Raw genomic sequence first — 12498 nt, forward strand, 5'->3', positions numbered from 1 at the left:
GATGCTGCAGCAAAGTCATTGACTATATGTGAGAACTTGACTCAAGAAGCCAAAATTCCATAGATTGTCTGAATTCCCTGACTACTCCCAAGATTTTTATGCAATCTGGACACCAGGCTCACTACCTTTATTGTATTTGTTTTCAAACACCAAATATGCCGTCAGCCATTTGCCAAATTCATTGATCTTCTTAACCGTTTGTTCCCCTTCCGGGTCATAGGGCTGCTGGAGCCTATCCCGTCCACTTCTTGGCCGACAGGTCCTCAGTCTGTCTCAGGGCCACAATCACACACCCATGCACTTTCATATTCACAACTGGCAACGATTTAGAGTAACCACTTAACCTATGAAGCATGTTCTTGGACGATGGGGGAAAGCCGGATTCCCCAGAGAAAACCCACGCATGCACGGCGAGAACATGCAAAGTCCACACAGAAAGGTCCCCCATTGATGTTCTGTATCAGTGTCCCCAGATGGGTCTTTAACTGGGGCCCCTCTTGCTGTGAGGCAAGAGCGCTAACCACTGCTCCATTTATTTACCAAAAAACCAACATTTCTCAAATTAAAAACCTAATAGAGATGAAAATTTCACAAAGACTTTTTATAAATCCACCGTGTGCTGATGATCAAAACTTGGATGATTTATTTAAAAAATCCAGATTCAAATTTTTTTTTTTCAAATGACAAATCCATCAAATGCAATGTATTGTGGTCTATATTTGCAAATCTAGTCAGCATCAATAAACACTAGTTTTTTGCAGAAACTTCTGGGAATTTTAAGAGCACTGGACAAGGTGGCAATTACCCTTTAGACTATAGTGCACTAACTAGTGAGTAGTGAAGGAATTCGGACAAAACCATGGACGTCTATTGAGAAATAATCTGCTATTTTTAACATGTTCTTGATAATCCTATTTTGTTCATAATATGTTTTCTTTGTAAGTTATTCAAGTTACAAACTGGCCAATCAGATGCCTCAATAAAAATACGTGGTCTCACATTGAATGTTCGCACGTTTGATTGACAGATTTTGTGTAGCCTGCTTTCAAGTGGTAAAGGTATGGCCTTCCAGCAAGCTCACTCCTGATTGGTCAAAGTACTCTGACCTACTCAGACCACTTCTTACTGATTTCATCTGGTTCCAACATGGCAATATTCATACTATGAAAGAGTGGTGACGGCATTGACTTTTCTATTTTTTCTATGGCTGGCGTAACACTCAGAAATGTAAGAAATGTGGGTTTTTTTTAGCATTAATGAGCGAAAAGCCTTTTTTTAAGTTAAGATGCTCACATGTATGAGAGCAAACTCCTATCTTTTAATTCCCAAATGATTGGGGAAAAAAAAACTCTGTTAAAGGGGTGTTAAAAGCATTTCTCCCACACACTACAGTATGGAAAACACAAGCAATCATTTCAGCCTGTAAACAAACCTGAGTATGCATGCGTAATCCATTATATAAAGGGTTATTTTTCACTTATATATCTGTGTATTCTACTAGAACCAAAAGAAATATATCATTTGTTGGATCCAGGTGTATAAAGTATGACGGGAGGGCCCTTCTTCAGTAATCTGACACGTTATGTTGTAGTTTTTGACCAAAGCGTTGACCTTTTGTGGACATATGTTTAGTCCTTTTTCGATTGGGGGCTAGCAAAACAGCCCATGTGAAGAAGAGGTTAACCTCAAAACAAGTTGAGTTATAGAGATGAACTGTCTGCGCTGTAAAAATGACTGTTGCCTCATTCACACGCCTGTCTGACCGGCAGGTGACCCTCCTTTCCTGCCTGGTGGACACCGAGCTGTCCTTCCTGGACTACATCAGAGGCGGGTAGGTTCACATTTCCAACAGCAAGTGATACAAAAGCAAGTGAGGCAGCTGCGTTATCCTCTTCATTAAATCTTGTGTCACTTGCAGTTAGCAGTGTTGACTCTGCAGAGACTGAAAGGATCACTGACTGGTGTTATCTCTCTGCTCTAATATTAAGACAGACAGCTGCCGATAACCTGCTGCTTAATTGCGCTCTGCTGCATGCTTTGAAACACGCTGCGGTCTAATCTGACATGATTGATGGTTTCATGTTTTTCCTTATGTCACTTCTTTTTTTATAGGACACAGATTAATTTCACAGTGGCAATTGATTTCACAGCATCAAATGGTGAGTGTTTTAAAGCTCCACTCTTGTTAATGAAACCATTTAAGTGCATCAGACAGATAAAGGTTTGGCAGTTAATGATGCAGCACAGGATTTGAACTCTTCAGGCGTTTCTTATCAGTCAACTCAGCTGAATGACACTTCAACTGTTTAATTTCACTTCAAAGAAAAGGATGATAAAGTTTGAAGGGTGTATTTTTTTTTTGTCTAACTTGTCCTGTCCAACAGCTGGGCAAACAGATGAGAGCTGAAGGCCTCTTGTGTTGGACATTTTTTACTTTAACAAATCAGGGGTTATGAATCTTCTGACAAACCAGAGGTATGTCTGAATAAACCCCTATTGTAATCGAGGCCAAACTTTATTCATTTTAATCATATTTGAAAATATTTTGTGCTTAAGTGAGTGTTTATGTTCCTCTAAAATGGATGATGGAATGGAAAAAGAAGGAGGGAGAGTGCCCAGTCATTCCCACACCAAGAGCCCCGCCGCAGCAGGTGCGGCAGCCAGAACCCCCCAACGCCCGCACGGCAGCAGATAGAGCCCCCCCCCCCCCCCCCCCCCCCCCCCCCCCGGTGATCACATCCGCCACCCAGACCAGGGCCAGCAAGAACGCCACGGGGCCCCCAGAGCCAGAGAGCAGGGAGGCACGGGGGGAAAGAGAGTGTAGCTCCAGCTCAACCATGTAGAGCAGCCCCCCCGCCGCGCATGGAGGGCCCAACGCAGGGGCCCGCCCCAAAAGAGTGCCCACAGCCCCAGACGAGCACCTCATCACCACCCATGATTTCTGGGCATCCCCCCCCCCCCCCCCCCAACCCCAGGTACGAGGCAGGACCCCCCAAGGGAGACCCGCACGCAGGGACTCGCACACCCCCAGCTCAGGTGGGATGTGATCCCCGGCTCTTGGTCTTGCCGGAAGGCTCTGGGATCCCTCTCCCTGCGTGGAGAGGGGGCCGCCGGTCCCAGGAAGCCAGCACCCAGGGATTACGGCCGCCGTTGTCAGGGCCCAGTACCCCCTACCATGGATGGGGTAGGGGACCAAGGGCCCTACATGTCTTAGGTGCAAATAAAAGCGAGAGGGGGGGGGCTATTCCATACGGCAACCCTGGGAGGGGGACCACTGCCAAGTAGCCCCCCTCCCATCACCCTAATAAGAGATTATTTGAGGAAGGGGGTAAGTTGGGTACAGCTGGTAGACTGTCCCCCAGCCCCCCCCAGCATAGGGCCCAGGTCCCCTCAGCCCAGGGGTCCCATCCCCCTAGGTGCCCACCCCCCAGGCCCCGCCACCACCCACCCCACACAGAGAGAGAGAGGAGCCAGAAAGCGTCGCCCCCCCCCCGGAGCAAGCCCAGGCCCCCGCCCACAGGCGCTGCCCCTGGGAGAGCTCTGGTCAGGCCTCGATGGGACCGAGGCACCCAACCAGCCGGGGCGACCGCCGATTGCCTCAGCGGAGACCCCGACCCATCAAACCTTCAAGGTCCCGTAGCGATAGTGGGCCCTCCCCCTCCCTCAGGCAGCCCCCCCCCCACACGACAGGGCCAACAAGCCCCCCCCCAAGGGTGTTTTTTCTCTTTATCTGTAGCTTCAACCTTCCTGTTGGAAGTTTGTTATTATGCAGACAGGAGGTTATTAAACCCACTTTTTTTAAATCACATTTTCCTCCTGTAGTGCAGTTTTTCAAAGCCCCGTAGGTAAACAGCACTTCCAGCGCATTAACTGGCACCAAACAAAATTAGCTTCTTCTCACTGAAGACTTTGTCACTTATGAGCAATGTTTTTTTTCTTCCTACAAGTTAATAATGCATAACACAATTTGGAAATTATGCCACAGAAGAACATAGTAATTTGATGCTAGTTTCCTGTCGTAGAGTAGCAAAAAGAATTAGAGGTATCTGTCTAAACTGCATAAAGAGACAAGAGAGCTCATGCTAATGAGGGGTCTCAGAAATGCCTGCGTAGCGTGTATCAAATATGATACAAATGCCTAACGCCTGTAGGGTTATTGTCTGTGAAGCAGAATGCTCCAGATGTTTTCATTGAAGCTTAAAATTGTGGGAAACAACTCAATACTTGAACATATTTAAACAATATTTTCAACAACATCTGTGTCCAACTATTTTAGGAAATGAAGGCACTTTTGGAGTTGAACTTTCATAAATGTTTCAGCTTTACCAACCTAAAACTAAGCAGAAGGCTGAAGGCTACAGAGAAAGGAACAGATGCTGCTTCTCTTTTCTTTTGATCAGTATTTTGGCATAGCATGTCTTTTTTGTCAGAAATGTGAAAACAGTTTTTGCAGGCTTCTGATTATTGTTATTTGTTCATATTCTTTGTTAAAACAAATTTTAACAGCTGACACAATGCTTTTTTCAATGTTTGGTCTCTCAGTATAGAAAGTATAGAAATTAGTATTTTGTACCTAAGTTTTGCAATTGATCGGTTATAAAAACTTTTTTCAGAAGATGTTTAGCAATTTTATGGTGCTATAAATTTTTCATATCTCACTTTATTTTTGAGTCTCACCTGTTTGCAGCAGGACAACAAAAACAATTGAGAGGGAAATTAGGGATCTAGGAAAGCCAATAATAAGAGGATTTCATTCACACGTAGCTCAACAATTTCATTAGTGCCTTAAGATTATTTCTTAATAAAAGCCTTGTGTCACATCAATGGTTTGAAAGAGTTTGGAGGTTTAGAAGAAGTATTGCATATTTAATTACAGCATAAGTCAAAACATTGTAAAAAAAAAAAAAAAAAAAAAGGATGATACTACGGAGCCCGTGTCCTTATATGGATCAAATAAAAAATATCTTGTTCGCACATATTAATATCTCTTTCCCATACAATAATTAATTTGTGTGAACAAAATAATTATTCATTCATAACACGGATATGCTCTCCATTCATTCATTCATTTTCTATGCCGCTTTATCCCTTTCGGGGTCACGGGGCTGCCGGAGCCTATCCCGGCCACTTGTGGGCGAAGGCAGGGGACACCCTGAACAAGTCGCCAGTTTGTTGCAGGGTAGAATGTCCTCACTCACACACCCATTCACTCCTGCACTCACACCTATGGTCAATTTTTGAGTTGCCAATTAACCTATGAAGCATGTTTTTGCATGGTGGGAGGAAGCCGGAGACCCCGGAGAGAACCCACGCATGCACGGGGAGAACATGCAAACTCCACACAGAAAGGTCCCCCATTGATGTTCTATTTTTCATGTCCCCCAGCCAGGACTTGAACCGGGGGCCTTCTTGCTGTGAGGCAAGAGCGCTAACCACTGCGCCACCGTGCACCCGGATATGCTCTCCATACGGCCGCAAAAAAAAAAAGCCATTTCAGCGCTAACCTCCGTGTCTCTGTGACCCTCATCTGTTCAAGAAAGGAAAAAGAAAAGCAAGAATGAATAATTTATTATTGTGTCAATAAAAATAAGAATAATATCATAAGATTTTGGATGCCCAAGCGTGCTGCCTTGCCAAACTGGAGCGATTCTCCGGTCATAGCTCCTACTAGCTCCGCCGCAGAGCTCTTTTGCTTGGCATGCCAGCATTCGGTCAGCTGCGGAATGGGATATTGTAGTTTAGGGTCGAATAGGAATAATAATATTCAGGACTTGTCTTAACATACTCTTTAGCAGTCGCTTTACATCCGTAGGCTACATGCCACATTGCCCATTATTAACCTGATGTATCTGAATGCACCACTGTTACAATTATTCACGTCATAAGTCATTCACAAACACGGATGTGAGCAATATTTGCATTTGCAGCATATACCTTCTTATTTCTGTCTGTGTGTGTCTCATTACATTGCACGGAAGACACTGAGGATGTTTAGAGATCAAATTTGTTTATTTTAAAAAGCAATTTATGAACTGAATTGATGTAACTAATTTCTTTTTAGTTTTAAAGCTCAACTTGTTAAAATCTAGCCATGCAAATCCATGCAATTTCTTAACTGATTTTAAGATTTTGATTAGGAGTCTATAGTAAAGTGTATTGTGATGCTTTGTGCCTTATTTACTGGATCTAACTCTTTGAAAGCATTATTAAAAAACTTCAACCCATAAGTAATCCAGAAACAATTTTTCCAATAGAACGTAGGTTCCTGGATTGTATTCGCAGGAAGCGGTAAAAACAAACGTGCTTTATTAAGTACCAGACAATTTGCAATGGAAAGTGGACATCCTTTTAGAACTTGAAATAGGCCTTTATTGTTATAGTAGAGGATGCAAAAAACAGGGTCAGACGTAGGAAGGTGATTCGCTGCGGCGACCCCTGAAAGGAAAAGAAGTAGAAGAAAAGTGGCCCTTTTTTTCTTGCAGTAAAAAACCTGTTTCATGTTTTGCCTTTCAGGAGTCTTTTGCAAACAGCAAAACTGTTTTAATAAAAATAAAAAAAAATGAATAAATAAAAAAAGATGTTTGTAATTTGCCAATTATCCTTATTTACAACAGTTAGAAAATGCAACGTGAATTTCTTAATAATTGAACAGAAGACATGTTAAGTTAGCCACCTTTTTATAGTTTAAAGTGAAATGGTCAGCTTGGGTATTCAGCAAGACTTTTGGAACTACTACTTTACTACGCACCAAAACCTGTAGCAGAGAAGTGTTTGTGAGTTGAGGTCCAGTTGGTATTTTTTCCATGTCCATATATTCTACTCTTTTTAATATGAACATGAATCAAAGCCTGGCGGGAGCAGATTTCATATTCTCCTGACACTTCTGTTCTGTTGAATCATTTGGGACTTAGGCAACCCGTCGCAACCCACTTCCCTCCATTACATGAGCCCATACCAGCTGAATGACTACGCCATGGCACTGCGGGCTGTCGGGGAGATCATCCAGGACTATGACAGTGACAAGTTGTTCCCTGCACTGGGCTTTGGTGCCAAGCTTCCACCTGATGGCCGAGTCTCCCATGAGTTTCCTCTGGTGAGCAGACATAGTTCCAATTACTTCCATCCATCCATCTTCCCTTTCTGGGTCAAGGGGCTGCTGGAGCCTGCCATGGTCACTCGTGGGCAAAGACACGGTAGAGCCTGGACAGGTCGCCAGTCTGATGCAGGGCCATAATCACACACCCAATTTAGAGTAACCAACTGACCTATGAAGCATGTTTTTTGGACTGTAGGAGAAAACCCACGCAAGCACGGGGAGAAAATGCAAACAGTAGGTGATTTCCCAACCAGGACTTGAACCAGGGCCTTCTTGCTGTGAGGCAAGAGCGCTAACAACTGTCCCACTCTTTCCTATTCAGCCCGTTTATCTCATTTTTTTTTAAAAGTTAAAATTAGAGCATTTGCAAATTTCCAGTAACTCATCTAAGTTAAATATCAAAATTCTGAAAAACCAGACATTTGTCATCAACTTACAGTCTTCATTTGCTTGACTTGTTCATTTTTCAGTCTCGTCACTAGTATTGTTATTTTACAGAGGATTTGTTAAGAAATGTTTTATGTGATCGCAGATCGTTTTTAGTGTATTTCTGGAGCCTCCAGAGCCTTTTTAGGCACTCTGTGCTGCACACTCGAGAACTGCACAGATTATAATGAACAACAGCCCAACCTGACCCCTCCCACAAAAAAACTTCCAGATCCAGGAGTCTGAAAGTTTGGACAAAGGCTTTGTAAATAAAGCTTACAATGAATTATCAGCTAAATCTTTTAAACGGGAAAACTGACAAAAAATATTCAAAATTGAGTTAAAAATCTCCCCTAAAGACAACTGAGTTGTTTTCTTTTATTTCTTAATTTATGTTAAAATCTTTCCCAAACATCGCCAATATATTTAACTCTGCTAATATTTTACAGTCAGTAGTAAAAACAGTACAGCAAACAACACAGAAATGAACATGGACGTGAACATGAACAATACAAGACTGACTGTGGTCATATCAATGTGTCCAAAAAATCAGAATGATCCGTTCTTGGAATCTCCCCTGTTTGGATCAATAGATGCTGGTATTAAGCATCCTGTTTAAAAAAATAAGAAATAAAATGACAATAATCTTAAACTACCAGAACTAGTTACCTCTTTGATAAATTTTACAATGAATGAAACTCTCTTCAAAATATATAAACACTCATGCAACCTAGATAAAAAGATTTTAACTCTGATAAAATGGGATGCAGACTTGAGCACCAGATCAAAGTTTCTGGTCAGAAATCTGTCTGAACCCCTTTAAGTGACAAAAAGTCCTAACTTGCAACTAATCCTAATAAACTCTTCACAGAATCCACTACACTGGACAGAGGATGTTCAAGATAGGTCTCAGAAACTCAGACATTTGTGAGCACTGTGGTAGTCATTTACACAACAGTTGCATGCATGCACTCTGGCAACAGGTATGTTGCTGATCTCTTAGTGTTTCAATCATGGATGGCGTCAACGTCACTTTGTTTGCTTGGTGACAGGAGTGCCATTGATACAGAGGGAGGTAACTGTAACTATTTTCATTCTTGGTATTGCAAATAAAAATGGAAAAACTAAACTGGAAACCTAGAAAAATATTTATGTAAGTCTACAGGACGATCGGTAGGACCTTGGACCGGTACTGGGGGGGGGGTTACCAATTGGGGGTTAGTTTATCAGCTGTCCTCGACCTACCCTCCTTCCTCATATGACCACTTATTATTGTGATGGTCTTAAATCACCTTCAAAGGCTCTCCAACTCTAAAGGCGTGGGTTGTTAGGGAAAAAAAACTGTTTTATCAAGCAAGACTAAAGTAAAACATAACACATAATCATGATGTATTCTAAAAAGACCAGATTACACTGAGCCCTCACACACATGACTAATTGCTGGCAGGACTGAATTTGTAGGTGTTGAATGACGCTGGCCAACTTGAAGGATCTCATCCAGCCAGCATGCACACTCGGTGCTGATGAGAGTCAGAGGAGCTGGTTGCTTTCCAGTCTGAAGTTTGCCAGTTAAGTTGAATAAAAGCTTTTATCAAGTGCAGATCTAGCAAAAGCAATATTAACCATGATTACTTTTAGCTAATAATCTCTCACCTTTGACCTTCTTTTTTTATCCATGCATCAGTCTTCTGTCCAGTGTCACACATTCAGGTTCCTCCAGACACCGTGACCCCACCTTAATCAAACATCCTAAGTTTTCTCTCCCATCCAGATGTTTTTCCGGAGGCATTTGCAGCCATTACAGCTGCTCAGCATTGAGTCGCATCCTCCCCAGAGGCGCACAGGAATTAATCAAACCATTAAGACTTCAACTTACAGCTGTGGAGCAGCACTGGGAGAAGCTTACTGCTGAATTTGAAGTAATTATGCAAGCTCCATTTACAAAGCATAGAGGTCTATGAGCTTCCCTTATGGTTACCCAAGCAGTGTCAGCTAAGATGGGTTGGTGCGAAGAAAATTACAAAAAAATCCTCTGAAATTCCGCCTTCAATGTGGTTCTCTGGATTTGAGTTTATAGATGGGATAATCCTTATAAAAGCAAAGTAATAATAAAATAGTGCATCAAAAGATTGTTTACTAAAATGCAGTGTGTGCACGACCATACACTACCTAAAATGTGTGTAATAGGTTTTTTTCTCAGCTTTATTTCACACAATTTCCTTTGTTTTGTTTACATGGTTGAAGTTAGCATGTTATGTGTGTGTGTCATTCAGGTTTAGCTGTTTTGTTTGCATTCTCACTTGAAAGGCTGTCATTCTGCAATATGAAAATTAAAAATGCAACGGCTTTGATGAAAAAAGGCAGTTCCTCCAGGCATTTCTATAATTTTCCTTTTGGTCTCTGTACAGTAGCTTCTGTTCTCTTGGCAACCTAACACTGTTCCAACACTTCTTCAAAAGTATGCTATTGATTTCAGAATGTGTATTTAAACAGCAGAGCCCGGAAGACTAAAGCTTTAGTCACATGCAACTGTACGGGTTCTGCAGGTTTTTAGGTTGTCCAGGCGCATAGAAGGTTGTCTTGCAGTTTTCCTTGAGGCTCATTTGGCCGCCATAAGGGACATCATGAAAAAAGAACCTAAGATTGTCTTATGACGTATGGAGGATGCTCTCAGACGAGGCCCCTTATGCTGAACTCCTTACTCACTCACTCACTCACTCACACGCATATGTGACACAAACTTTGCTCTTATTGTCCAATTTCCTAGCAGTCAGGCTGCACGTAAAGACAACAGCGCACACAGGCTCCTTGCACAGTGTGCCATATTTGGGCAAGTTCAAACAATGACAAATCTGTATGACGTTCCTGCCTCTCACCTACTTCACTCTTACTTACTTACTTACTTCTATGTTGTTTTAAGTGATTGCGAAGACCTGTCGCTACAGCATTCCCATGGAAAAAACGTAGATAAATATTTTCCCTTTACAGAATCACTGAACGATTTATGACCTATGGGTCACCTGCATGCCCCATACAGTTTTGCCCATTTTTCACACAGCCCGTATCCACCCATAAAAGCAGTTATCACTAAAGCTAAAGACACACTCCTGTGTAGTCAAATAAAGTAAAAACCAAAACTTTGATGACTTGTTTTTCATTTCAGAATGGCAATCCTCAAAACCCATATTGCAACGGCATTGACGGGGTGTTGGAGGCTTATTACCAGAGCCTGAAGTCTGTGCGCCTCTACGGCCCCACCCACTTCTCCCCTGTTATAAACCACGTTGCCAGGTAAGTAAAACACCATTAAAACCGTGTAGATGAAGATAAGACATAAGGTAGACAGAAGAGTTTACAATGAGAAAGGGAAGCTGAAAAGAAAATATCAGGATGACTTGCAAGATCAAAAGAGGGTAAAGGAGAGCCTGCAAACTTAAATCAACCAAATAGGATCACTCCAAAATAAACTGTAGCATCAGAGAAGCCTGATGCTGCATCAGTAGGAGTAGGACACGGGGACACAATAAAGGGGGCAATCATGCCGTCGCACACCTGCAACGAACTCCTCCAGAGACTACCAGACAGTGAGAGGTGTGTTCAGTAAATAGTCCTGACAGGTTTGTTCAGCTGACCACACCTGGGAAAACAGCTGGGGAGGAAGGTTGCATGGCAACCATGTACCTCTCTAAGGAAGACTGCAGATGACAGGTGGAAGAGCCTTTGCCATGCGATATCATCTTTTTTGAGCTTTTACGTTTATTACAAGTTCATTCCTCACTATAAACAACCCAAAAGCTGTATTTGATCCATTCAAGCATTTCTGAGTATTTCTCTAAAAACCTGCTCTCTGAACACCAGCCCTCAAAAACAAGGGGGTCCTCACACTGTGACGTAGATAACTGGGAAACAGTAGGGGTGGGCAATACTGGGAATTTGGGGATTGATCCAATACCAAGTAATTACAGGCCTAGTATTGCCAATACCAATATCAATACTGAAATTTCTGATTATAGAATAATTTTGGAAATACACCATTTTTTTGTTAAGTGAATGTATAAACAAACACATGACTTTTGTCAGATAAAAAGTTAATTAACAAATTACAACAATCTGAACTGAACATACATCAAACATAGAAGATGTATATATATTAATAAGGGCATTATACCATACTTAAGTGTTTTGGGCATACCAAGAAGGTAATAAAGCACTTACAAGTAAATGCCATTTATCATTTACAACAAAAAATCCTGACTTTGGTGCAAATATGTGGCTCTTTAATGACTCTCTCCACTGTACGAAAAGGCAGAGCGGGAGGGGCAAGGCGGGGGGCAAGGCGGTAGCAGCAGCGAAAGAGGACGAGGTGGTTTGTTTACATAGATGGGCAATGTTGCCAGATTGGGCAGTTTCCTGCATCAATTTGGAGGGTATTTACTCAAATTACACTGGTTTTTTTGCCCAATCTGGCAACACTCCAGACAGATAGACGCTGCGCTTGCATGAACTAAGCAAGTAAATTCAAGATCTTTACTGAATGTATTGAAGAAAAACTGTGACTAAATTATTGATGTCATCATGCTAACTTCGATACTTCACCTTGGTTTCGATACTATCGATACTCAGATCAATACGCCCACGCCTACAGGCAACAGTCCCTTCCGTGAACAGTCTGCTCGTCCAGCACCACTTTTTCCATGGAGAAAAAAAAAACTACATGTAACGAAACACAAACGTCTAAACACTTTCCTTTTCCATGCACAATATGCATATCTATCTTTGCAAAAGTTTGGATGTTGTTTGTTTCTGTGGGCAAAACGCAGGCACACTGCTGAGGCCAACTCTAGGTTGACGTCATGAAATGAAATGACCAATAACCCTTCTGCTATCTTAGATGACCCCACCCTGACATTGTCATGTTCTCCCTACCATGACAAAGGTGGATAAAGGTGGAAAGATTTCATGTAATCCATGGACAC

General features: G+C 42.2%; 1 protein-coding gene across 1 annotated transcript in view; it reads left to right on the forward strand.

Moving 5' to 3' along the window:
* The window catches only part of LOC101173626 (copine-8), a 123544-nt gene that overhangs the window by 96976 nt on the left and 14070 nt on the right, over positions 1 to 12498 (forward strand). The window contains exons 13-16 of the mRNA XM_023955579.2: positions 1770 to 1831; positions 2113 to 2159; positions 6912 to 7093; positions 10686 to 10813. Of these exons, the coding sequence (XP_023811347.1) occupies positions 1770 to 1831; positions 2113 to 2159; positions 6912 to 7093; positions 10686 to 10813 (419 nt within the window). The remainder of the gene's footprint in view (positions 1 to 1769; positions 1832 to 2112; positions 2160 to 6911; positions 7094 to 10685; positions 10814 to 12498) is intronic.

Source organism: Oryzias latipes, chromosome 6, assembly GCF_053564925.1.
Source record: "Oryzias latipes strain Hd-rR chromosome 6, Olatipes_Hd-rR_3.1".
Taxonomy (NCBI): domain Eukaryota; kingdom Metazoa; phylum Chordata; class Actinopteri; order Beloniformes; family Adrianichthyidae; genus Oryzias; species Oryzias latipes.